We start from the raw sequence: 27773 nt of genomic DNA, 5'->3' as shown, positions 1-27773 counted from the left end.
AAACCATCTGGGGAGCAAATATATTTTGATGCATTTTTATGAGCAAATATATTTTCATGCATTTTTTATGAGCAAATATATTTTCATGCATTTCTTATATCAGTTATTTCCTCGAGCAGTACCTGAATTACAGAGTACTAAATAAAACATTTAAAAAAATAGTGAAAATGCAACAGTAGCCTCTATGTCAGTGTTTCCAAAAGTGTGAGCCATGGCACCCTGGCTAGCTGACAAAATATTCCAATATTTTCACTGAAATGGCAGAGATTGTTATGATCAAATATGATTGTTCCAAACATGTGCTTATTTAGTACTTTTTACATATAAAATGCTTCTGAATTTGAAATACGTAGTTATTTTTTTTAACTAAGTCAAGCTACCTAACCAGACTAACTTAGCGTTGCAAGTGTTGGATAGGCCTACATCCTGACTTGGGCACCGTGGAAAAATTTTGAAACACTAAGGATGCCGTGAAACAAAAAAAAGTTTGGGAACTCCTGCTCTAAGTCAACTTGATTAATATGCAATTAATTCCTTCGTTACCTTCATGCATGCATTCAGACATCATGAAAAATCAGATTACCTGAAAAGGAAGTACCTTTTTTGAACATGATGGATTTACATAAATAGAAATAATACATTTTCAATACAGACTGAATAATGAAAAATCCAACAGGATTTAATCAGCTAAAATATATACATATTTATTACATCATTCAGTAATCATTTCTTTACAATATTACACTTTACAAAAAACAGTAAAATTATAAAAATATATTAATTCTCTGATAGGGCCATGTTGTATCTGATCAGACTGTACAATTGTGACATATAGGTTGTGGATTGTGCAGACAGAAGAAATAAAACACAGTCAAGTTTGGACCGAGCAACTGTCTTACACACAAACTTAAACTTAAGAATAGTGATTGATGTGCAGAAGATATCCAGATGCCAGGATGCCCCACCATTATTTCCAAAGTTAAAATACAGAGGGCATAGCAAGACTTCACTTTTAACTATGTCTTTGGAAGAAAGTCATTTTAACAGGGCTTGAAATGGAAATTTTCATGATACGAAATGCTTTATTTTTGCTAACATGGTGTTGTCTTTTTGTTCTTGTTGTTTGTTTGTTTAATAGTGACGAGATAACGACTAGTAAAATGATTGGCTGCATTACAATTAATAACAATCAATATTAAAATATTTACATAAGCATCAAATAGTATCAACGAGTCTCCTGGAATTTTATCCCCCCTTTTAAAATTTAAATAGATGACGAGTGAATGGTAGTCAGCTTGCCCAACTGGGAAAAATATCTTTGAATTAAATGCACATAACTTCAATACGCTTGTCTTAATGTTACTTATTAAAAAAAAAAAATTGTATAAGTGAAAGATATTTACATATTGTTATTTTGTGTATGATCAGGAATTGGATTTATTATTTGATTGACTTTAAATTTGACTGTTGGGTTAATCTGTCAGAAAAATCGTATCGACAAGATATGACAAATAATAATAATTGAGAAATAAAAAAATGATAATGAAAACCACAAGCCACAAAAAGGAAAGCAACATAGATGCTATGATACTCTGCTAAGCACTCTCACTGCAACAATGCATCTCCACGTAGAGGAGAAGCTTATAAAAGATATAATGTGTACTATTATAGAAAAAGTATTAAACATTTTGTTAACACGGAGAAGGAAAGTGTAGAGAAACATCTAAAATATTAAATGAACTGGAAGGGTCTGTTGGCATTTCTGACAAGATAGAACAGGAAGGTTCCAATATTCATTAACAGGAATGCCCTTCCGGGCCACTCTAGACCATTTCGAGCCCTGGATTCCAAGATCAGGTGAGCAAATGAACTATAAAACCACTACCACTGTTGGCAGGTTACGTTGTCACGGTTCCAGCACATAGACAAAGAGGTTCTGGTGAAAATCCCCATGGGATTCAGCCAATCAAATATCATTAGCATGCAATGTTAATTGGACATTATGCATTACCTAGTGCTTTTGGCTATACTTAGTCTAACATTACATTTCGAGAGAGCACCTCTTCTGTCATCTTCAGGGGCTCTCTCAAAATGTAGTGTTCGAATAAGTACTACAGTTAAAAGCTCTAGGCAATCGACATAAGCAATTGACATTGCATGCTACTGGAGAACCACTGCCACTTCAGAGAATTTATTCTGATATCAAGTTGATTTTTTTAAAAAAGTTTGACACATCGATATGTCAATTCAATATCGATATTGGACTTGGTTATTGAAAAATAGATATTGTGCTGCCCCACGTGAGTGAATATTGCAGAAGGAATGAAATCCACTCCAGAAACACCTAAGTGGGTGTATGTTTTAAGTTGATTTTATGCACAATAAGGCTAATCGGGACTGGACCTACAGTTTAAAGTGGGATCCAAACCACTATGTGCCTCCACTGGGTATTGAACCCGGAACCACTTGAATACAAGGTGACAACGTTACTACATGCCATTGGGGAGGCCCCAGAAACAGCCAAGTGTACAAAGAAAGTAATTTATATCCTGAAAAACCGAAAATGTGCTGAATACGACTGAACAATTGTTAAAATATGCTCCATCACAAAGACACAATATGCATAAATATGCCCTACTGAAGCACCTTGAGTTCATTAGTTGAATTTCTATATATTTCAGGAGCAACGTCATGAAAATCATGGCCTCGTTATAGTGTCTATAAAAATATATATTTACCAAAAATATAATAATAAATTCCAGTCTTCTTCATAGTTGTTAGGATTACCTTCACAATCATCCCAATCACAGTTGAGTGTGACATAACGATTACCACACTCAGCAATACAGACAGTTTTCATTTCACTTACGGCAACATTTTGTAAGGATTCAGAATTCCCTTTGGATCAAGCATTTTCTTCAAGTCCTTCATGACACCGATTGCGCTAGGAGACTTTGAATAGTGAATGAAATCCTTCTTTTTGAACCCAAGTCCATGTTCAGCACTTACGCTACCTTGCACTTTCGACGTCCACTCGTACACATATGGTTCTATTTTGCTGAGAACCTTCTTATCAAACTCTTTGGTGGTGACATTCAGGTGTAGATTGCCATCACCTGTAAAATTTTAACAATTCAATCTATTTATGGATTTCCTTTAATTCGCGTTATGGTACAAACACTATCTTTGCAACTTGGTTACGTTACTACCATATTGTAAGAATGTAATATATCTGATTATCAACTGTATGCCATGGCAATTTATCATGAACAATCTTATTATCAACAGTATGCAAATGGCAAAATTAACTTATCATGAAAATCTAATTATCATCTGTGTGCCAAGGACAGTGATAATTTATCAGGAACAACCTATTATCCACTGAATGCAAATATCAATCTGAAGCTCTTCATTCAAGAATAAATTATTAATGCATTGATTTTTTCAACATAGTTCCAAGCTAGCTAAGAGTTTTCCAAACAAATGCATTAAATTTACAATGTAATGCATTTTACAATTTTATTACCTTTACAAGCCAATTTGTACATTGATGTGATATTATTATAAAGTATACACAGAAAACAATAACTTAAATGTGTGGCATATTTGCACTAACTCAGGCATTATGCAAATAAAAATGCATAAATGCCACTTAGCAAACTGAAAACAGAGAAAGACTGAGCAAATAATATTCTAAATTCACCTAAACAAAGTGTCTCATAAAAACTTCAAAAACAAGCACCATTTCTAAATTCTGATACAAAATATTATAAAATAAATGAACTAGAACATTCACTTTGTAAAAAAAGAACATCTACCTCAGCACTCGACAAGCGATTTTTTTAGAACCAAACTGAATGCATGAAAACAAAACTAGAGGCACATATTTTTGGTCAATAAAAAAGCAAAATTTCGGTACAAAAACAAACTCAATTTTGGGTTCAAAAGCGATAAATAAAATAAAATTTCGCTGTTATAGCAGTGAAAAAGCAGTATATAAAAGGACATTTTGGTTTAAAGAAATATGAATATAATCCCAAATTTGATTTCAAAACTGCATTTACTACACAAAATAAATATTTCCTTTCTAATAGCACATTTGGGTCATTCCATGTCAAATCGACCAATTTTCGAAAAGTTTCCAGGTCATGGTTTTTTGATTTGGATGAAATTTGGCATGAAGGTCCAATCATGTCTGGAAGGTTTGTATTCCAAATATTAGGTTCCTCCGAGGAATAGTTCTAGAGTTATAGCCTTTCGAAGAAAGTGGTGCGCATCAAAAGAAATGAACCAAATGTGAGAAATGAGCCTCAGAGCTAACTTCAGGACTCAATAACTTTGGAACTATTGATCACAGCCCGGTGTTATTTACACACCTAACAAACCTCCACCCAATGAATACACACATTGTATCAAAATACCCTCAGCTTGTTTACAGTATCAAATAAAATACCTCAAAATATGCCTAAAAATTCCTCACACATCAAAATATGCATATTTTGTGTGCCTGAAAATATGACTGTAGTCCACCCAAGAAAGTGGTATTATTTTTTCTAGTAACCCTGATGTGGGCTCAAGAGACACTAGGTTGCCCCCTTTTCTAGCACATAGCTTATGTTACATGTGACTGAAGATTCAAAAAAATGGAAAAATTACCGGAAAATGGTGGATTTTTTAAATGGTATAGCTCAAAAGGGACATGATGGATCCAAGCCAAGTTTCACACACTGCATAATCAGTCCTTCCCTTAATATGTGTAAAAATCCCAACTTGTTATTGCAAGGCACTAGGGCACAGTAAAGTTTTAAAGAATATGAATTGTAGTAGGTGACCATTTTTTGTAACAACCACAAAACTAGGCCTTAACATTGCTTAAAATGGCTGCATAGGAAGTAAATGAATATTTACAGTTATTTATATAAATAGTTAGGGTGTGTGAATTCCAGGGTAGTACTTTTAATTCAGGTTCACACCGATTTCTTTCTCCTCGGACTGAGATGCCACTTTATTAGATTCTAAAATGACATTACAATCAAGCATTTATATAAAATGTGAAATGTGCACCTGAATTTGTTTGTGAATCAAGGTAGTGCAGAAAAACTGTAACACGAAAGTGTTTAGTAATTGCAACAATCACTACTTATCAATTTATATGATTTAAATTAGTCCATAGGTTTACAAAAAATACTACTTCCATGGGGATATCATACTGATAACGTGCAAATTGCTCACAATCGAATATCAACTAAAGGTTAAAAGATTAAAAATCAGTAACTTACGCATGTGAGCATGAGATTTGTCGAACTACGTTTCGAAGGTTATACTACCTCCTTCTTCAGGTTGAAGCGATGTTTTCAGACACCTGACATGGTGCCTCGTCGAGAAAGTGTTGGTTGGGGATTTAGGTCAAAAGGTATAGGAAAGAACACTTACTAAAAAGATGTTGTAAAATATACGTACTAAAACCGCGCAATACTCTATTAAAACAAAAGAACGTTCAAAGCTGATGAAGGCGAACTGCCGATCGGTGCTCGGGGTAGGCGAATGTACGGTGTCAGCTTATGCTTGGAGAAGGAAAACTCCTCCCCTCCGGCCTTTCCCCAACTGGGGCTCGTGAGTCACCAATCCAAGGTGAATTCTACTTCCACCTCAGCGGCTTTCCTAACCTCGGGGGTAACATGGAAGCCCATCTCGGCTATTCCCGGTGGCTTTATCCCATTTTTAAAAAAAGTTTATCCAGCCGTCTTCAAAGTTTCCGTCATCCCTATTGAGTTTATTCCTATTATCCGTGCATATATAGGCTGCCTCATACACATTCCTATCCAATTTGTTACTAATTTTCCTGATGACTTCTCTTTTAGCGATCTTATGCCGGTTAACTAATACATGCTCAGATAATCATCCTGTCTTGGGTATACACTCCTTTACATCTTTATCGTGCTCACTCCACCTAATTTGCATACTCCTCCCCGTCTGTCCCACGTATTCCTTTCCGCATTCACATACTATCCTGTACGCTCCTTTTTGCTCTTCAGGGTTATCGCGCCTGTCTCCCCTCCCTTTCTTAGAAGACGTGAAGTGTTTTCCAATGCTCCGAGGTGCTCTCACGCCACATTTTATCCCGTATCCCAGATCTTCTCTGGTAAAACCAATTCTGGGGTCTTGCTTGCCCAGTTGGTTGAATAATATCATTATTAAAATAATAACACATCTACACAAGGCAACAACAACAAGGAAATACTTATTTCAGCAGAATCAATGGAACTCTCAAAACTATCTGTGAAACAATTATAATTTTGTTAAGCATTGGTTACCATGTCTACCTGGAATGGAGAACATGACACAAAACTTCACCCTCTGTACGTTTCAATCCAATAAATAATCTCACATGCTGAGATTGCAGAAGGTTAGATAATCCACAGTATGAACACACAAAAATATTTTACTTTCTGTCTCTAAATAACATCTGACAAAATGGATACTAGCTTTGAAATCTCAAGAAGAAACATACACTAAAGGTTAGGGTGCTGGCTGCTATACAAACAACAGAACTTTGGCCTCTGTGGCAGAGTGGTTAGCATAGCATCCTACGATGCCAGTGGTCCCAGTTCAAATGTTAGTCTGGGCATGTGATCTTTGCGAGTCTCTCTTCATCAATTTCATCATATCATCACTCATATTTGCATGACAGAAATGTGAAGTAAAATAAATAAAATCAAATTAAACAACAATACCATGAGTTGTCTCCACCTTATCTGATTAAAGAGCAAGTGTGTCAATTAGGGATGGGACCGATTAATCGGTACTCTATCGGTATTGCCCGATATAGGCATATCGGTGTATCCGTTTATCGGTAAAATTACTGATTATTTTACCGATCCGATATATCGATAAATATCTTATAATTTAGTGCAAAATTCTGCCATTTTGTTGAAATTTTTATGGATAATCTCCATGCCCTACTTTCTGAAAAAGTAAATGTCTAAATATTCAACTTCTTTTGCATTGCAATCAGCCCAAAACACACATTTATTACGGAGATCAATGAAAATTTCAGGGTCTTCAAGGACCATTTCTAATTTTATATCAGATCGGTAGAATATCGGTTATCGGTATCGGTAAATTTTATATCGGTACTGTATCGGTATCGGTAAATTTTATATCGGTACTGTATCGGTATCGGATAAAATTTCATATCGGCCCATCCCTAGTGTCAATCATATGAGTGAGTGAGCACAAGTGAGAGAGAAAGAGAGAGAGAGGAGAATTATATACTCGCTTTCCTTCCATTCTACAAAACTCAGATAACAGCGCTCTAAGGGCCAAAGCCTGCCACGCAGCTTTTCTGTTGGCGACGTGTGATCAGCACAGTCACATCACAACTGTTTTCTGGCTTTAGAGACCAGAGTCCTTTAATTCTCTTCATGCAGCTCCCTAATTGTCCTCATCATGCTGCGTCAATACTGAAATGTGGACACTCACACTGGGAGTCGAACCCACCACCACTCACACCAAATCCAAGAGTGCTAACCATTAGACTCAGTTAATTATACCACAAAAACAAAACTTCTCATCTTCGTTTCAACCAATTTCGTTTTGCCTGAATTCTCCTGAATTCTCCTTGTAATGGCTGATGAACAGCCATTACAACATGTTTGGTTCACAACCTTTAAGTGTTAGCAATGGCTTGACAGTTTGGGTGTCAATCTGAACTAAAGGTAAAAAAGTACTCTGCCAGACAGTGAGGAGTGAATTGAGGTTCAGAAAAGCACACACTTTTGCTGTGTTTTGTGTCTCGTTGCAGAACATTGTCTTGCAAAGTTTTCATGGGAATGGCTAGTGTTTTGAACATTTGTACAGTCACAGACAATTCTGGGTTGTAACACCACAGTTAACTTTTAATGGGAACATTATAACCCAGAAGTGTCTGTCACTGTACGTTCCTTTGTTCCTCACAATGTAAGATTGACTCACTATAGAGTGTCGAATTCTATAAGCTTTCTGCTTATAAGTTTAACATTCAGGCCAGAACATGAAGGACAAATCGTTAGAAGCATCACAAAACTATCTGGCATTACAATGAATGTAATTAAAAACCTTACATGCATTTACTGAAAAAAAAATTAAAGAAACACTGATAAAGCTGACTTACCTACATGCCCATAGCCAGAGCACCTGATAATATTCATATCTGCTAGATGTTTGGTTAGTTCAGGAACAATTTCATAAAATTTCGGCAAGGGGGTTGAAATATCATATTTGTACACATATCCGTCACATAGTAAGCCCTCCGTTATCCTTTCTCTAATCTGCCAAATATGCTGAAATGTTAAAGAAGACACATATCAACGCACAGCTTATAACTATCTGGAAGTTACTAATCAGTTAAGAGCAGGAGGAACAGATTGTGCCCAGCCAGACCCGATGACCCTGAACTGCTCCTCCCCATCGACCATTCCCCACAGCATGTTGTGCACAGGATGGTCGTGGGAGGAGAAGAAAACTTAGCATTATGCTTATGGGAGTATTATTTCGCTTCTTCTCTTGGGTATACAAAATTTCTGATGGCGTAAAGAAACACATTAACGGATAGAGGACATGTGGAGGATTTAATTTGTCATTGGAAAAGTCGAAATTCTCACATGATTAGCCGTAACTTGAAGTTGTCGCATTTTTTTCTTTTTCCTCCATGCATGGAAATCTGAAAATTCATATATAGAGGGGTCCAAAAAATGTACTCACTGTTTGTAATGGAATAATTTCGAAACAAACAGACATACACGTACTAATCTCATCTGGACGTGTAGTGTAACTGTTTAATTTGTCGCGAGTCCAATGCTGCTGTGTTGCAACATTTCACCCGATCACCGCAAAAATCAGTGAAATAGGCAGCATGCGAAAGTGGGGTGAAACGGTCTAGCGTAAGATGCATTCTGAAGGGTGCACAGTGGAAAGTGTATATTCCAAGACTGATACACACGATCAACGAAGACGATCTGGATCGTAGGGTCGAATACTGTGAATGGTTTGAGCACATGGTTCGCAAGGATGGGGAATTTGCAGGGACAGTTGTGTGGTCTGACGAGGCACAATTTAAACTTAACGGTACTGTGAACGGCCACAATTGTGTCTACTGGTCGCCCGTCAATCCTCACGTTTATGTGGAGAAGGCAGTGAATCTACCGGGGCTTAACGTGTGGTGTGGTCTGTCATCGCGTGGTTTGATTGGTTCCTTCTTCTTGGAGGGTACCGTAAATGGTGAGGTGTATCTTGAAATGCTTCAGTCAAGGATTTTACCTGCCATCCGAACCCTGTTTGGCGATGAACTGTTTTACCTGCAGCAAGATGGAGCCCTGCCTCACTACCATCGCGATGTCAGGTCGTACCTGGATGACACTCTCCCCGGACGGTGGATAGGTCGACGCGGTGCTATCGAGTACCCACCTCGGTCCCATGATTTGACACCACTGGACTTCTACCTGTGGGGGACTGTCAAGGATGATGTGTATCACCAAAAACCAACTACACTCAATGAGCTACGAGAAAAAATAATATCATCATGTGCTGCCATTACGCCAGATACACTGACGGCCGTAGTACGGTCTGCAGTTCGGCATCATCGGAGTTGTTTAGAAGTTGCTGGTGGTCATTTTGAACATCTAACATAACTCTCTCTCAGTGCCAAAAATTGTACACGCAAGTCAATTTTGTCAGGAGATATGGACTATCAAACAGTGAGTACATTTTTTTTGTTCCCCCTGTATATCATATTTTTCAAACATAATCAGTCTATTCACAATATGCCACATGTAAATTTCAAAATACAATATATTTTTCATGTGAAGGAACAGCAATACTAATTTTAATAAAGCCATATGGATGCTCAAAATATCCAAAAATTAGCAAAATTTGGGGGAGAGGGAAGTATTTTTTTGTTACTCAACTTTGAAAACAAAACACACTGAACACCTGATCATACATGTAAAGTGTTCAAAATACCAATATGATGGGCAATATCTTAAAAATACAACTAGTTTCATCTTTTTACCTTCATTCACCTTAAAGATATACACATTTGAAAATACAGGGTTTCATAAATAAGCATTTTTTTTAAAAAAATCCCTAAAAACAAAACAACTTTTATTCTTTATCAACACAATTTGTAGGGGGTTTCATAAAAATAAGATGTATACTCTCACCGAAAATGGTCAAAATCCATAAGGTCAAGGGTCAACAGTTGGTTTATTTAACGCGGAATCATTCAAACACTGATTCTGGACAGAAATAACACTTAAACTGATGTCCCTGACAATGACAGATGAAGACACAATGAAACAATCACGTTGTGACCAGGATTTGAACCCAATATCTTCAGTGGCAAGATCACAGGTTCAATGTTCAACAAGTTCAGGCACCAAGCTAGCAATGTATTTTGTACAAGTGATTATAACTTAATCAGAAAAAATTGAGTCTGCATTTTAGATTTTGCTAAAAATTCAAATCAAACCAGAAAAAATGAAAAGTGTAATTTCAACTAAGCCGATAACACTGAACCAATGTTGAAACTTTCAATTCTCACCAATACTGATACTTGAGAATTGTAGCAATTCACAGCAGTGTACAATATTTTTAAATGTTAATACCGGGTGTGTCAAAAAAATGTACACACACACTTTGAACTGTCATAGAAAATGTATTTTCATACCTACAAGGTTAAATTTCTGGGAAAAAGTAATGTTATGTTTCCTCAACAGGTGGCAGCAGAATCATCGATCTAGCTGCGCAACCCAGTTAGTGGCAAGAGAGTAACATCAACATGGCGAGCGTACGTTCAATTCAAACTTAATGGAACTGTCAATATGCATAATTGTGTGTACTGGGCTGAAGATAATCCCATCATTACTGTTGAAAAGGCTGTGAATTTGCCTGGTGTAAATGTGTGGTGTGGTTTGTCTCCTAGGGGACTCATTGGTCCTTTCCATTTTGAAGGTATTGTAACTGGAAAAAAAGTACCTAACAATGCTTGCTGATTCCATTTTCCCTGCCATTTGTGCAATGTATGGTAATGACAGGTTTTATTACCAACAAGATGGTGCACCGCCGCACTATCATAGGGATGTGCGAGCATACCTGGATCAAATTGTACCAGGCCAGTGGATAGGATGCAGGGGACCAATCGAGTTTCCTGCATGCTCTCCAGACCTTACGCCGCTAGAATTTTTCTTATGGGGTACAGCAAAAGATGAGGTGTACCGTCATAAACCACGTAACCTGGACACGCTTTGGGATGAGATTCAAGCGGTGTGTGCAGAAATCCCATTGTTGGTGCGAAGTACGGAATCAGTAGTGACTCGTACTCAGAAATGTATCGAAGCCGATGGCCAACATTTTGAACATTTACTTTAACCACCATTTGGAACATTCCGTTTGACCAAAAAGTACACTTATTTTTCAAATTGGACTGTAGCCTTTCTTTTCGCAGAATTTTAACCTTGTAGGTTGGAAAATAAATTTTCTATGACAGTTCAAAGTGTGTATACATTTTTTTGATGCACCCGGTATATACATTCTCCATTGCCATCAATACCTACGTTAATATGAGACGGTTCTTTGACTGCTGTGCCATCCTTCACAAGCCCTTCAGCCATAACCTTTTCCAAAAACGACGTAAGCTTCTCTTCGTCATGTGCAGCGTTACTACCTGAAGTTTCAATCAGTACATAAAACGGATATTTCTCTATTGGGCTTTGTAGTTTAAGATTGGTTGTCACGCAATCCATTGATGGTGCGTCAATCATTTCAAAGGAAGAAAGGATTTCGCCAAGATTTATTTTCGCCTCCTTGAAAGTCTTCAGGACATCTTCAAATGATGCGACACCTAGAAGCAAAAATGCATTAAAAAAAATAAACCATGCACAGCAGTGAAAATCTGTGTACAAAAATCAACATGACTTCAAGAGGTATTACTCTCAATTTGGCACGCACCTCCACTGGTCCTCTAGGGCCTGTGACTGGTCACAGCTGGGTTATCACAAATCGGATTTTTCAGTTCAGCTAACAGGGTAACAGATGACCAGGCCCTAACTGGTCACTGGTGTCGGATTTATACCTTCCTTTGATTTGAAATGAAAGGTTATGGAAATTTCTTCCAATAAAGTCGTATTTATTGTCCTTCACACAAATACACTGAAACTTAATCACTGGCAATCCTTACACAGATCTGCTTGCAAATCCATAATGGGCAACCCTTCCAAGATTATCAACGGTATGTTAGTATCACAGGAATCATCACCCGAAGACGTAGGTTTGTGAGGAACTGACCAAGAATAATGCCAAGTCCTCCCGAAGGTACGGATAGTCTTTCCTACAGGGTCAACCTGTGATACCAGCTTCACAGCAACAGGAAAAAGTAGGCAGAAAGGTAAACAATTTGGTCCCTTTATGTACAGAAATGTTCACAAAATGCCAGTTAACTTGGCTGATATTTACATGTATCTATGGTTTTGTATAATTACGAGGGTGTACCCAAAAGAAACCGGAATTTTTTTTTTAAAAGCCATGTATTTTTTTTTTTTTTTTTTTTTTTTTTTTTTTACGAAACAACCTTATCACCTTCAAAGTACTCTCCATGACACTTAATATATTTGTCCAATCTGTGATTCCATTCTTGGAAACATTTTTCAAACTCATCTGTTGTGATGGCTGACAGCTACTTCCTAGTTTTTTTCTTCACCTCTTCTATGTTGTCAAATTGCTGTCCCTTGATGTCCCTCAAACAAATAAAAAGTTGCAAGGAGCAAGATCAGGTGAGTAAGGGGCATGGGGCAAGAAAGTCATGCTGTTTTTTGCCAAACACTTGTGCACTGAGATGGCTGTGTGCGCAGGTGCATTGTCATGGTGGCACAAATTTCACAGCGACCCGTCTCTTTCCCAAATCTTCCGTTAAAATTTGCTGAACCGAGCTCCAAGATAGTCCAGATAACGTCCCCAGCTTTTCAATGGTCCGTCATCGGTCTCCAAGCATAAGTTCACAAATTTTGTCGACATTTTCGTCCGTTCTTAAAGTTGACGGACGTCCAGAACGAGGTTTGTCATCAATCGACATGCCACCTTTTTTGAAGGGAGAAAACCACTCGTACACTTGAGTTTTCCCCATAGCGCTGTCCTTTAAGCTGTGTTCAACATCACAACAGTTTGTGCCACCTTTTTGCCCGAGCAGGAAACAAAATTTCACAGCCGCACACTGTTCTCTTACATCGGCCATCACAAAAAACGAGGTGCAAGCGTAACTGCTTTTACGAAAAAGATCACAGTGACCAGAGACAACCTTCCCCAGTGAAGCCACTGTGCGTACTGAACTCACAATGAGTTGCTCGATGCTTGCCTAGCGGGAAAAATTCGTACTATGGATGCTCCACCCAGCACAGCGCTATTCCGTTTTTTTTGGGTACCCCCTCGTATATCATGTAATTTAGACTTTTACAATATCTACACAAAAAAATATTAATCTTGGAAATAACGTAAGTTCTTCAAATATTCTTCAAATGCCAAAAGTTGTTACAAAAAAATAAATTATTTTCATATCTAAAATGACAGCAAATTTATTCCAGATTGTTCGAATTTCATGCACGGCACACATCAATATGTGCACAGATGCTGCAATGTTGATTTACAAAGTGAGCATGACCAGATTCGACTACGGTGACACAAATTACACTACCCATGTGATTCACACATGTACCATGACATCAGGTTTGCAGCATTTCTATGACACAAAGTAGAAGCACGTCAGAAGGGTGTTTGACTAGCAGCTAGACGGACCAGGTTCAATTCCCAAGTGGTAAGAGTGTAATATGTTGGGGATAATTTTAGCTTTAAGGCCAAGACGAAGATGGAAGGATAACGTTGAGATGGACCCAAAGGAAATCGGTAAGGATGGAAAAGTTTAGATTGATCTTGTCCAGGAGAGGAACCGATGGATGGCTTGTGTTGCTGCAGCCATAAATCTTTGGGTTTGAGAAGGCTAGAGAGTTAGTTAAAGTATTGCAGCAAGCACCTTACAAACTTTCCTTACCTAAGAAAGCCACATTTACGGCCTTTGGACTAGTAAAGCACTGAATGGCAACCTTGGTTACAAATCCCAATGTTCCTTCTGAGCCAATGAATAAATGCTTAAGGTGATACCCGGTGTTATCCTTCTTCAAGGTGCTCAGGCAATCTACAATTTCACCACTCGCCAACACCTTAAAAAAAAAAAATCCATTAAGAAAGTGTGGGCAAATGAATAGAAAGTATCAACAAACTTATTGGAAACACAATAATGTTAAAATTCAAAAGTTTCTTGTTTTATTTATATTTAATTTAGTTAGTGATATTACAGGGTGGCCACTCTAGGAGCCTGATAAAATTCAAGTATAATTCCCGGTTTTCAAGGCAAACTTTCCAAAATTCCCAGGGTACAAGCATATGTTTTTTGTGTTGAACGTTACGGATTACCGCCTCTCAATATATATATATGGAATGAGAAAAATAATCGAGGAAGGGCGCAGGCTATCGGATTTGCTTAGGAAAAACACACTTCAGACTTTGCCAAATTGGCGGTAGGAGTAGGAATGATGTGATTCATTTCGATAACAGTCGCTTTGACAAACGCGTCATTCCATGCCATTTCAACGAGGTCATGACACCCAACAACTCCGATTTAGATGAAATTTGGTATACACCTTTCCTTCATGGTTGAAAGAAACCCCCTAAATTTTTTTCACTCTATCTCAAACGGTTTTCATTTTACAGCACTTTGAAATGCCATCAAATCAGTGTTGTCTGTCACACTTGAGACCCTCGACACAAGATTCCCTTTCTTTCATTTTATTTATTTTCTCCTTAACCAATCATCAGATCTCTTTGAAATTTTACACAAAGTTCAATGAAATAATGAGGATTTCAGAAAAAAATACATCAGCACTCAAAAATTTTTACAAATGCCTACAAAAAGACTAATAATGGATTTGTAGCCTAATTTTTGAGGTGGGAAAACTAGGTTACGAAAATCTGAATTTTCATCATGTGGGTATGATGGAACCAAAAACTTTCGACTTTGAAAATCATTGCAAAGACATGCTCTTTCTCTACAAAAAATAAAATTTTTGGTTTTTTATTCCTTCTAACGAAAATTTAAGTTTTTTGGAAATTTCCTAAAATTTCAGGGTCAATCCGTACCAAATGGTCCAGCACTGGTCACTCGACCATTTTTAAAATTTTTCACTTGTTTGTCGTAACCCCTGTACAAGGGTAGTTCAAAACATGCATTATTTTTCTAAAACTAGACTTCGTTTGAAAATGGCAGCCATTTTTGTTTCATGACTTGCAACATTTTTGGCCTATGCAGACAGTTGCGAAAATTATGATAACTCAGCTAAGAAAAATTATAGAAATATGAAGTAAAAAACATTGTTTTTAGTACATTTCAGGCTACATTTTATGTTCCATATCTTTTTTCACAACATCTAATGCAAATGACTGAAATTTAGGGTCAAAACTGACTTATATTCAATTTTGAAGCATAATCAATGTATATGATATTTTTTTAGTAGATAAGCAACCATGAAGGAAAGGTGTACACCAAATTTCATTTAAATCGGAGTTGATGGGTGTCAAAATGTTAGTTTTTTGCGTTGATTTGATGTGGAATGACCCAAACAATATTTCACACTGTACAGAGAACACTTCTCCTTTTGCCACAATATAATCAGGAGGATTAGGGCAAGATATGTGGAAAAACAATAGCCTGCGCCGTTCCTCGATTATTTTTTTTATTCCTCAATTATTTCGGTTCTGATGTTAGCTTACCATGCTCGAAAAATATTTGTGATACAACATTTTGCTTGATTTCTTTGATCAGACAAATTAATGGGAAAATATTTATCTTCAAATGCGGTGTTTAAATTTAACATTTCGCAAATTCAGACTCGAAATACATCTACAACCACAAGTTACAAATGTTACGGTACATACTAATCTTTAAAAAAATGTTAATTGTATAAGAATTAAAAACTAAAATTTACCTAATTAACTTGAAGATATCTTAGTTTGTAATAATCTTCCGTCTAATAGATTGTTCTAAAAAGGACACTAACAAAGTAAACGGACTAAATTATGTTTTATTTTCCACGCAGCTATCTTTTCGTTCCTTGATAAAAACAAAAGCCAAACTGTGAAATACATGCGTCAAGACATTTAGAACTATGTATAAATTAAATTGGGTTATTAAAAGTTGCAATTTTTCACGTCTACATGCAGAATGCATGCATAATCTCCGGAGCCAATAATTCAAGCATAATTCCTCATTGAGTAGCCACCCTGTATTAACAAGAAATGTATACACTCATCATTCTTTGCGATTCATAACAAATAAATAACTCGTTACTTTCTTCTTGGGAAAATTAATGTTATGTGTAGTCAAACTATTAATTCACCCAAGTTTAAACTATGCAATCTTACAATTCACACAGTGTATAACATACCAAATAATTTTACACTTTGGTTTGCTCAATAACTTTGAAGTAAATCCATTTCAATTAAGTTTATAATGTATATATTATTGTTCAGTTTATTCTTCATTCTTGGTTTAAATACTGTACATAAAACATTCCTACTCAATGAAAAAGATTCTAATAGATCTCACAATGACATATATAGTTAATCATTTTTGCATCTTGTAATGTACACAGGCTGTTGTGTAATAAACAGCATACAAGCCACAAGAGGAAAATACACTAAAATAATGTGCGAAATACACAGAAATTAGTATTTTTTCACCATTTTTAGTTAATACGTCATCAGTCTTTAGGTATAGCAATACAAATGGAAATGTTTTACCTATAAACAGTTACAAGTATGCTATTACTGCCTATGGTGCAGTATTCTTTGATTAGTAAGTCGCAAATTGATATACTTATTTACACATTTATAAAGTTATAACATTACATGATACTTTACGCATTAAATCATCATGGTCTCAGTAGAGCAAAAGGTTATAAAATTTTCTCAGGTTTACATTTTCCCACCTTTTATGTTATTTCACTATTCTTTTTATATGATGTCTGTTGTGTAATTATTTGGAAAAAAATAATAATAATAAAATTATATACATAATTCAAAACTGTGCATGAATGAAGAAATAATTAGCATTGTACCGTATTTATGTGTGTATAGTGTGCGTGACTGTATAATGCGCACCTGGTTTTGGATGGGCAAAAGTGACAAAAAATTATATCTTGCATATAATGCACAGTACAATCCAGTTTCAAGGAATGGCTTTCTTAGTTGTAGGTTGTAAATCTGTTGCTATGCCGATCAAGAGTGAATGACATCATACCTATTCAATTGCTCATTCCTCCTCTTTCAAAATATATACTTTTGTTTCCGTGACTAATGTAACATTTATACGAGAAACATTCAGGACCTTCCAAATAGTAGTTAGCAGCACAAGATTTCTTCCATTTAGGAATTTACAAACTCCATGTACGTCATATTATTTGGCCAGTGATACATTTTAATTTTTATTATCTTTTTCCTTGTTTTCTTTCATCCAAAGTACCATAAAAATCAGAACGTTTCTTAATTTTTTGATGAACTCATTTCAACCGCATTTCACATTAGTGTCGTTATCTTGTATGGAATAATGTTTCCATATTCATAAACTGCAGGATTCAAGCTTTACAATGATATATAACATGACAGGGTTCCATAATCATGAAAAACAATGCAAGTGTCCCAAAATCATGTAATGACCCTGTACGGTTTCATGTTGGCTGTCGGAATTATTCCGTGCATAATACGCACCACAGTTTTTGGGGGCAAAGATTTTGGAAAAAGGTGTGCATTATACATGAGTAAAAATTGTATTTCATCTGAAGAAATGTTAAAATTTCAATTTTCCACAGCAAAACACTAACTTGATTATAATTATAATACTTTAATTGTGATTGCACCAAACATTAAGACCGTCAACGTACCGCTTCCACACCCAAAACGGAGCCATGAAGGTTTCCATATCGTAACAACCGGATTCCACCGGCATTTGTTGAAATATTTCCACCGATATGGCAGCTACCCTTTGCTCCTAAGTCTAGGGGCATCATCAGTCCTTGCTGGGAGGCATGAGAGTCAAGATTTTCTAAAATGCAACCAGCTTGGCACACAAGAACACCTGAAAAATAATAATTATTACTATTAAATAATCATACTACAGTCATGGAGAGGATTTTTTCCCCCAGCTCAACTCAACCTTCGATAAACGATAATGGTAATTGTGAGAGGGGATAAAATAACAACTTGTAATGTACTTTTCACCATGTATATGCATTGAGGCTGTCATAAAAAACAAGGTGTAGCCAACAAATAATTTATGTACCCCGCTTTTTGTTAAACAAATATCTAATATGTAGCATCTTTTCCTAAGGCAAAACATCACAGCTATGGACATGAACATCAATTAAGGTCGTTAAAAAAAATTATTCAAGTTTGCAACTGCATATTGGTACAACAGGTTGAGACAAAAGTCAAATTGCATGAGTAAATGGCCAGCATGCTCACCAGACCTAACACTTCTGTTTATTTACTTGCGGGGACACATAAAAGCCATTGTTTTCGCTATAAAAATTAAGAGCCTGGAGCACTTCAAAGAACGGATCACAGGTGCCATCTTCCAAATTACCTGCCACACACTAGCAGACATCTTACGCAGCTGGAAGCTTCAAATTAAAGTAGGCATTCAAGTCGATGGTGCGCATATTGAACATGCAAGACATCTGTAACCACTACATATCAGGCATGGGTATGTCTTTGTGCACATATTTCATTTCCTATATAATCTCTCATTTTTGCTTCATCCTTTTTATCAGTATCTATAAACACTATCTGGAGCAGCTGTGGTCCAGTTGATAGGACATCTGACTGCCATGCTGGAGCCGCATTCAATTCCCGGGGTGGGTGATCAAAGGTCAGAAATTTTCCAGCCTTGTCCCACATAAGCGACTCTGAGGCTCACACAGCCTCACATAAATGGGTACCTGGGGGAACTCTGGGGGTAAAGGTCACCAGAGCATGGTGCTGATCACATCACCTCCAAAATGGCAGAGCTCGATAAAATGTATTGGGCCGTACCCCCACATTCTCCTATACAGTATTCCTCATGGCATGGTGCAAATGTGCACAAGGAACTTTACCTTATAAATACTATCCCCATACCTGAGGGAAGTCTGTGTAGTTAGTGCAATTCTTATTGTATAATAGTGTTATTGGTAAGGACATTGTACAGCTTATTTTAACATTTTTTGGGCGTGTTTTGTCAATCTTTTCTGTTATTATTTAGTGGGTCAAAGTTGGAAGTCTTGCTAGAAATGAATGTACTGTTTACCTGACAATTCATCCAGACTGATTATCTGGTTCATCAGCGAAGTGGATACAATGACTTCATCAAATACAGGAACACTGCCTCCAACCAATCCTGTATTCCCACCTTGAGGACACACGGCCAAGTTTTCTTTGTTGCAGAACTTTAATATTTCTGAAACTTCTTCTGTAGATTTTGGTTTCAGAACAACTCTACTATTACCTACAAGAAATAAAAGGATTTATCTTTACAGAAACATAAAATAAATGAGACAAATTGTTAATAGCATGATAATAAATATTTGAAAAAGAGGAATTCTTTAAAGTCCTTTACAAAATACACAATAAAGGTTAATTATTTGTCTCATTGCATGTGCATGCACATAAACCTGATTCAAACGCACACTTTGAAAAATGCATTGTTTTCATATCAAGTCTTCATTAGTTGAAGAAAGTAAAAGTTACATCAATACATCTAATAATATTCGAAAACATCAGAATAAGTTAACGGGGATTAAAAACATTGGTAACACTTTACTATAGGGGTGACGGATTTCTTACTTTTTGCAGGAGAAAGTACTTACGGAAATCAGTTTCTGTAGCGTTGTGGAAGTTCGTGAATGTAGTTTTGATCCATTTTAATGCGAATGCATGTTGTTTTCTGCGAAAATCTCTGTGTGACACGCTGTTTCAGCTGCCGCCATTGCTTTCTGCACTAGAGCACAATGTTCGGTGTGTTAGATGACGTAAACCCCGCAGTCAGTGTTTCAAACTCTCAGTGTTTTCACTATAACATGATGTGTCCAGTATTTTTTTTTTTAACTATGCTTGCCTAACCTAACCTTACGGAAAATGGTTTGTGGGGCTAACGTAAATGGTTTTTGGGGCTAACGTCAATGGTTTGCTAGGTATTAGCATAATTTCAAATCCGGGCACGAAAGTAGGTATTTTCCGGTGAACAAGGTTGCAACACTGCATAAATCGACAAAACACTCTCACAATGTGCAATGAACCAGTACGCTATCGCCATAATGTGTGTTACAGAATCAAAATAACGAGTAACAGCAAGTACTCGTAAATATTAGAAATAGACATTATTTTCGTTAGAAATTCATTATTTCACCTAAAGAAATGTTCCGCAATTCAGAATAGTACGTTAGCAATGTAAAAAAGTGTGAAATAAATGATTTATAGGTGTCACCCCTATAGTAAAGTAGTACCAAAATATTCTGTCCACAGCAAGTACAAAGTCACATGACCTGGCAGAGATCCTATTGGTTGATTTTAATGGCAATTGAATGAGCAGAGTTGAGAATTAATCAATTAGCAACCTCACAAATCACAGTCCCGCACTATGGCCATGCTATGTGCTCCGGCTGCAGGACACAGGAAGATTCGAGTCTTCTGGGGTGAAACTTAAACAACTTTTCTCTTGAGATTTTGGCATGTGTATGAGACTGGTGGCCACACATAATCGTGAGGAAATTGGGGAGCTATGAGTGAGTAGCGTAACCCAGTCACGGAAACCTACAATAGCAACTGGAGGTTCTTGTGCTGACCGCATGTCACTCCATAACTGGTCGAATGATCTCCCACCTCGGCATGTGGGAGTGGCGCTGGCTGGCAGTAGCCAGGACTTGGTCCTCACGGGCTGTTGCGCCACGGGTTGTTATTATTTTTAGTAACACTATCTGTGAAGTTGGGAGCTGGTATCTCGAACATCATGGAAAAAGTAGTTTGTCTTCATTAAGTCCCTTTCTTTCACATCCTTTTAATTCTTGTATAGGAATTAATTTAATAAAAACCGTACCTGTAGTGGTACAACTTCCTTAATTGAATAAACACTTCAATGCCTCAAAGGTGCTTTTCTGCAAGTACTATGAACACAATGAACTACAAGAATACTAAAAGTTCTAGTGATTTATCTACACTCCTTAGCAACCCCTGCCAAAAAAAAAATTGAACACCAACTTGAACAAATTATTGATAAACCTCTGGTTCACTCACTGTCCAATGTTGGCTCACATAAACAATACACCAAAATATAATATGCTTTCAAGCTAGTAAATCATTGGAAAGGTCCCCAGCCTAACAAATATTAACATAACTAGTTCTACATCCACAAAACAGTTTTTCTTTTAGTTTTCATGGTCACTACGTAAAAAACTACCCAATCTAGAATATACTCAGTAACTTGAAGTTATGTTAATCTTATTTACTAGCTAAGTTGGTACCAATACCATCTCAGAATAACGGATTTCTTCATTTTATTTCGTCACTTTTTACGTCCGTACTTACCTATTGTGTATTGCGAAACATTCTTCAAGGTATAATTTTGCTTTTCTCTCGAAAATAATGTCAACAACAGTAACTATTGTTCGTCCTTTTTTCGCTTCCATAACACACAATGTGGCGGGTAGAGCTTGAGTCGTGGAACATGTGGGGTATGCAGTGTTTCCAACCTTTGTAACCAAAAAATACCTGAATAGCCTCACAAACCATTGACGGATAGCCCCGAAAACCATTGACGGATAGCCCCAAAAACCATTTACGGATAGCCACACGAAACATTTCCAGCAAGGTTAGGTTAGGTTCGGTTAGGCAAGCATAGCTAAAATTTTGTTTGTAAAACAATGTGATACAGCTTTAAAAAAAATCACCTTCACTTGTTTTAAAACAACGGCATGGTTGGAAACACTGAGAGGAGTTTACGTCATCAAACATGCGCAACATCCACTTCACGTAGAGGAAGCATAGAAAGGCAACAGCTATTGTGCGTCGGAGAGATATTTTTCGTGAAAAACACATGAATTCCCTGTCAAACAGATTCAACGATGAGAGAAAATACTTCCACGAACTTTCAAAATGCTACAGAAACTCATTTCGGTAAGTACTTTCTTCTGTCAAATTAAGAAATCCGTTATTCTGAGATGCAATTGTTACCGCTAAGTTTTTCCTGTAACTTACGCACTTACCTCTGACCATTTTCAGAAAATCCACATTATAGCTTTCAACATCTGAAGGCAATGATAATACTCTTGCAGAGCTTAATAGGCCTTCAAAAAATGACACATGATTGTCCTTGAGTTCAGCATAATTTCCCCTTTTAACACCCGGGTACCTCACGGAGGTCAGTTCTGGCAAAGAACCCAATGCAGCAGATGATACATGCAGGCATCTATTCCAACAGTACCGATTTGTGGGTGTTTTATTCAGAAGGCTGTACTCCACAAGTTGAGGGACTGCCTTGAATGTCTGATACCTCATTGTTAGTACCTAACATAAACCTGCAACATGCCAAAAAAAAATTAAGATTAAAGCTTGGTTTACACCATGTGACAATATCATAAACACTAAATACTAAAATTAAAAATACCCTTGACCCCCTCTGTACTGCCTCGAGAAAGTGAAATATTTAGCATAGTTTATGAACATTTTCAGGGTAAAACTGTCAAAGCCGGGAATCGGCTGTAACTCGTTTATTCTGTAATTGTTGACATTCATACCTACTTATTCTGCATTGCGAAAGATTATTTAACAAGGATTTTCACTTTTTTTAACGAAATTAGTATCTATTGTAGACGTATCGCGTAATTATTGTTCGTTCCTTTCTCGCTTCCTGAACATGCAAAATGGCAGGCAAATCTTGACTAGCGTTGTGTTTCAAACGGCAAGCAGTGTTTCAACCTTCTTAACAGAAAAATTCCCACGTAGCTCCGAAAACCATCGCCGCATAGCCCCACGCACCATCACGGAAAGGCTAGGTTAGGTTGCTTTAGGTTGGGCAATATAGTGAAAAAACTGAGTGTTTGGAAACACTTACCGGGGATTACGTCATCAGATGCTTGCAACATCCGGTTCAAGTACATGGATGGAAATGCAAGCAACAGCTTTCGTGCATCGGACGGACATTATTATAGAAAAATACATGAATTAGCAGCCAAATACATTGAAAAATGCGAGAAAACACTTCTACAACCTTCCAAAATTACACAGAAACTCAATTCCGTAAGTACTTTCTCCTGTAAATTTGAAGAAATCTGATTCCCGGCTTTGACAGTTTTACCCTAAAATTAAACTCCCTCGAGAAAGTGAAATATTTAGCATTGTTTATGAACATTTTCAGTCGTTAACTCGTGATAATGTGAAGTAAGGGACATATGTTATCTCAGCATGAAGCAGAACTGCCTGAAGGATTTGCTCTTAGTGAATATAGCACCCAACATGACATTCCACAACAGTAGCTATAATTTTACGTTAGGTTAGGATTGTTGGAACTGATAGTGGTAACACTTTACTATACCGGAGACGGATTTCTTCAAATTTACAGGAGAAAGTACTTACACAAATCATTTTCTGTAGCGTTGTTGATGTTTGGGAATGTAGTTTCGATCGATTTTAATGCGAATGCATGTGGTTTTCTACGAAAATCTATTTCCGACGCGCTATTGCTTCTGCTGCCATTTGCTTTCTGCACGAGAGCACAATACGCTCCCGTATTGTCCGTATATGCTAAATTGAACGAAAGGAGTGCTAATGGAACCTAACCTAACAGGCCTAACCTAACCTAGTAGGCATACCTCGTCCAAGTGATGGTTCGTGGGGCTATCGTGAATTTTTGGGCTGACCGTGGAAGGTTTGTGGGAAATAAGGAACAACAGTAAGTACTCGTTATTGTAAGAAATAGACATTGTTTTTGTTAGAAATTCATTATTTCACCTAATGAAATGTTCCGCAATGCTGAATAGTACGTTAACAATGTAAAAAATTGCGAAATAAATCATTGATAGGTGTCTCCGGTATAGTAAAGTAGTACCCTGATAGTCATTTTGCAGATGTTCTCTAGCTATTTTGGTGTGCATACAAATGGTTTGTACCAATGTGGATTGATTTAAATCAATATTTAAGTCACTTGAAAAAAATAATTTGCAGAATAATGTACATAAGGATTTTATAAATATCTGAATCATTTTAAGTCAAAGTACATTAATCTCGTAAACACTGAATGGCATTTATTAGGCTCTAAGAAAGGAAAAGAAAGGAAACAAAATATATGTACTGATGGGGTGAAGCTCATACGAGAGGAAATGTGACATGTAAACTATAAACACACTTAAATTTCTCTTGATTTAAAATTCAATCATTTTTATAGGCAAAAATAGCAAACATTTTGTGTAGAAAATTATACAAAATACTAATCATTTTAAACCATAATTAGTGTCAATATCATGTAAATAAACATGACAGGTGATATATTGCAAACTACCATTAAAAAAAATTGCCAAAATTCAGCTACAAAGACTAAAAAATATTTTCAAGTTATAATTATAGAGTACATACAGAATGTTTTATATTCAGTGGAACAAAAGTTACTGAAATTATTATAGTTTCGTTAACACACTCAACGTTAACGGTTCCGATTGTTTTTATGATTTCTCCTAGCACAAAGACTAATTATCGTAGAATTTTAGAAATCATTGTCACACGAAACTTGAATCTTCCTTAAAGTAATGAGCACTGTTTGGACTCGAAAAAAGTTATTTATGTTGAAAAAAAACAACTTGAAAATTACCATACGCACTTCTCATGGACAAGATATTCTCCGTCGACAAGCGACTGTAAATATCGTAGAAGCGTGGGAATGAATGTAGAAGTAAATCGGAACCCTAGTAGAATGCATTTAGGGACTTTATTTTAATGCTAAGGGAACCAAACCTAACCTAACCAAGAAAGCATATATTGAACAAAACCTTAAGTAATCGCTAAAACTCAGCAGTATGTGTTAACAGACATACATCGAAATTGAACCATGTAAAAATTGCAGGCATGAGTTTACAATACCGGACTACTTTCCAATTTCTATAACATTTTGCCTACTTACTAATTTCGTTGTCCTGATGACGTATCTGTAGTTTATATTTGGCGGTCACTTGTTAAAATTGTACATTTACATGTAGAACTTGTAAAATAACCTTGCAATTTACCAGGGTGATTGTCCATACACAGCAATTCGGAACCATCTTTCTTTCACAATTCGTTAATGGTCTTCCTTTACGCACAACAATCTTGCTGACATCAGACGAGGAATGCCTACGGGATTAGGTTAGGCCTGTTAGGTTAGGTTCCATTAGCATAAATACAAAGAAAAATTAATATTTTAGCTAAGAGAACTATACCTTGTCTTCCCTGGTAAAAGTTTACTATCCGTCGGACACCTATAACTTCTGAGTTTTCGTCAATTTTTGACATTCGTAATTACCTATCTGCTTCGCAGAACATTCCGTTAATGGTGTTTGGGGCTATCCATCCTGGAATCGGTGTGAAATTTAAACAAAAAAAATATTTTCGTTTGAAATTTTTGACTCAAATTTCCCACTGATTCCGAGCTCAGCCCCTGGGGTAATTGACCTACCGCCCCCAACCGCTAACACGGCCCTGCCTCCGCTCCGGCTTTTTCTATAGACTCCCTGTTAAAGGCATGTTAGAAATTGGCTGGAGTCACCTGCCCCCAAATTTTTAAATTTGAAGAAATAAGTTTCCAGGATACGGAAAACTTACCTGAATTTCACACAAAACACCTTCCCGATGTTAGACAATACTACAGGAACTTATTACGGTAAGTAGTTTCGGTACTAGTTTACTATCCTTCAGACACATTTATTTAATTTTACAGAAGAAACTACTTACTGTAATAAGTTCCTGTAGCATTGTCGAACATCGGGAAGGTGTTTTGTATGATGTGGGAATGTTTCATAGCTGAAATTCATGTTGTTTGTTGAAAATTAATTCTCCGACGGAGAATAGCTAGCCCCACGAACCATTGGCGCGTGGATAGGTTAGTTCTGTTAGGTTAGGAAACATAGTTAAAATTTGGTGTCGTGTTAGTATCAGTATCTAGAAATTGGAAATAATTGTGAACCATTGGCGCTAGCCCCACGAACCATTGGCACGTGGTTAGGTTAGTTCTGTTAGGTTAGGAAACATAGCTAAAATTTCATCAAAACAACGTTGATACACCTTCAGGAATGTTCCGCGAAACAGATACGTAAGTACGAATGTCAAAAATTAACGAAACAAAAAAATTAGAGGTGTCCGAAGGATAGTAAATTTTTACCGTAGTTTCTTCTGTAGAAATGAAGAAATCTGTCTGACGGATAATAAACAAGTACCCAAATATAATTAAATGAAATTGTGTATTGATAGTATATCACTTTTCATGAATGGAAGAACAACATGTATTCCAGCACAATCGTCCTATTAAGCATAATCCTTTGTGCATTTAATCTGTATGATTGTAAATGAATTAATATTAATAAATGCTTGCAGATAATGTGTGTAATATATTAAACAGTACATAAACGTCAAATATCATACAGTATATAAGAACCTGAAGTTCCAACTATCTTCAATTGCTCCTATGTGACTAGAAATAAGAAAGCATTTCTAAATAGAGACAAAGTAACAACGTTACAATCAGAGCAATCTTCAAGATCGATCCAAATTCAGGCAAATCAACTTTGCAGAATTTCAAGTAATGAGACAATTTGAACACGTTACCCCCCAAATACGACTGCATATTTAGTGAGTATAACAACTAGTAAACTAATTACACAATATCTCTATATTGTAAATTCTTACCGAAATATAGTTGGCTTACCAGAAATTAAGTAACCAGTTTTGCACGGTATGTTTTCATTCCAAGTAGATTCCACCTTGCACTTAATGTGTAACGTAAGAGGGGTGCACCACACAAAATATCCTGCGGCAAATGTAACTTCGTGAATTATTAACGTAATTCAGAATTTATTAATTCAAAGTTCCTACATAGTTCGCTTATCTAATCGTACAAGTACCTGTTCTTTAGATATGCAATGTCATTCTCGTAGATTACCTAGTTGATAATTTCGGTAAGAACAAGTTCAATATTTACATGTTCACATATGGTCACAGTGTTGCCAGCTCGGTTCTGAAAAGATACGTTCGATCAAATTGAAAATACTTTGCAAGATGCAATGTTATATTTGGTGCAAGAAAAGTAGTTTCATTTTTGACATTAAACCTCCGGCGGGCGCGCTATTTATTATAACTAGAGTGCGGATTTTGCATATTTGCATATTTTATTCCGGTCCTCTAATTAATATGCAACAGGGTTCTAAAGTTGTTTCAGAGCATTCCGAACCGAAGTAGGGGGGTTTTAAAGTGCATATAAATGCATATTTAAGGTGTTCGTGCATATTTACTGCGTAAGCGCATATAAATGCATATTACGTGAAAAAATCATTAAATTGATAGTTTTTTTTTAAATATATTTGTTTACTTGGTTATGTTTCGTCTGTGGAGTGTTTCTGAGAGTAAAATTTTCAAGCACAGGTGTTCGA

General features: G+C 36.6%; 1 protein-coding gene across 3 annotated transcripts; it reads right to left on the bottom strand.

The window, feature by feature from the left end:
- Nucleotides 1-692: 692 nt before the first annotated feature.
- Nucleotides 693-27372, bottom strand: D2hgdh (D-2-hydroxyglutaric acid dehydrogenase). Of its 3 annotated transcripts, none has more exons than XM_083132472.1 (8): nt 27249-27372; nt 22371-22682; nt 19421-19618; nt 18018-18211; nt 14075-14243; nt 11592-11878; nt 8153-8321; nt 693-3116 (listed from the first exon to the last, which is right to left on the bottom strand). In XM_083132472.1, the coding sequence occupies exons 2-8, from the start codon at nt 22660-22662 to the stop codon at nt 2866-2868; spliced, it is 1560 nt and encodes a 519-aa protein (XP_082988598.1). In that variant the 5' UTR covers nt 22663-22682; nt 27249-27372; the 3' UTR covers nt 693-2865. The 3 variants fall into 3 exon arrangements, with proteins under 3 accessions (XP_082988598.1, XP_082988597.1, XP_082988599.1); XM_083132471.1 differs by having other exon boundaries at nt 27053-27371; XM_083132473.1 differs by lacking the exon at nt 27249-27372 and adding an exon at nt 25380-25478.
- Nucleotides 27373-27773: the final 401 nt, after the last annotated feature.

The sequence above is a fragment of the Lepisma saccharinum genome, chromosome 12 (assembly GCF_977018435.1).
Source record: "Lepisma saccharinum chromosome 12, izLepSacc3.1, whole genome shotgun sequence".
Lineage (NCBI taxonomy): Eukaryota > Metazoa > Arthropoda > Insecta > Zygentoma > Lepismatidae > Lepisma > Lepisma saccharinum.
Note: the sequence above shows the minus strand (reverse complement) of the source record. Positions and strands in the feature narration are given on the sequence as shown.

Excerpts from the sequence above, each read along its gene's own strand:
- D2hgdh (XM_083132472.1), bottom strand. The coding sequence starts at position 22,662 with ATGAGGTATCAGACATTCAAGGCAGTCCCTCAACTTGTGGAGTACAGC. Across the intron at positions 11,879-14,074 it reads CGTAAATGTGGCTTTCTTAG|GTGTCGCATCATTTGAAGAT; the intron begins GTAAGGAAAGTT and ends TTTTGCTTCTAG. Across the intron at positions 8,322-11,591 it reads AAGAACCGTCTCATATTAAC|CATATTTGGCAGATTAGAGA; the intron begins GTAGGTATTGAT and ends TTAACATTTCAG.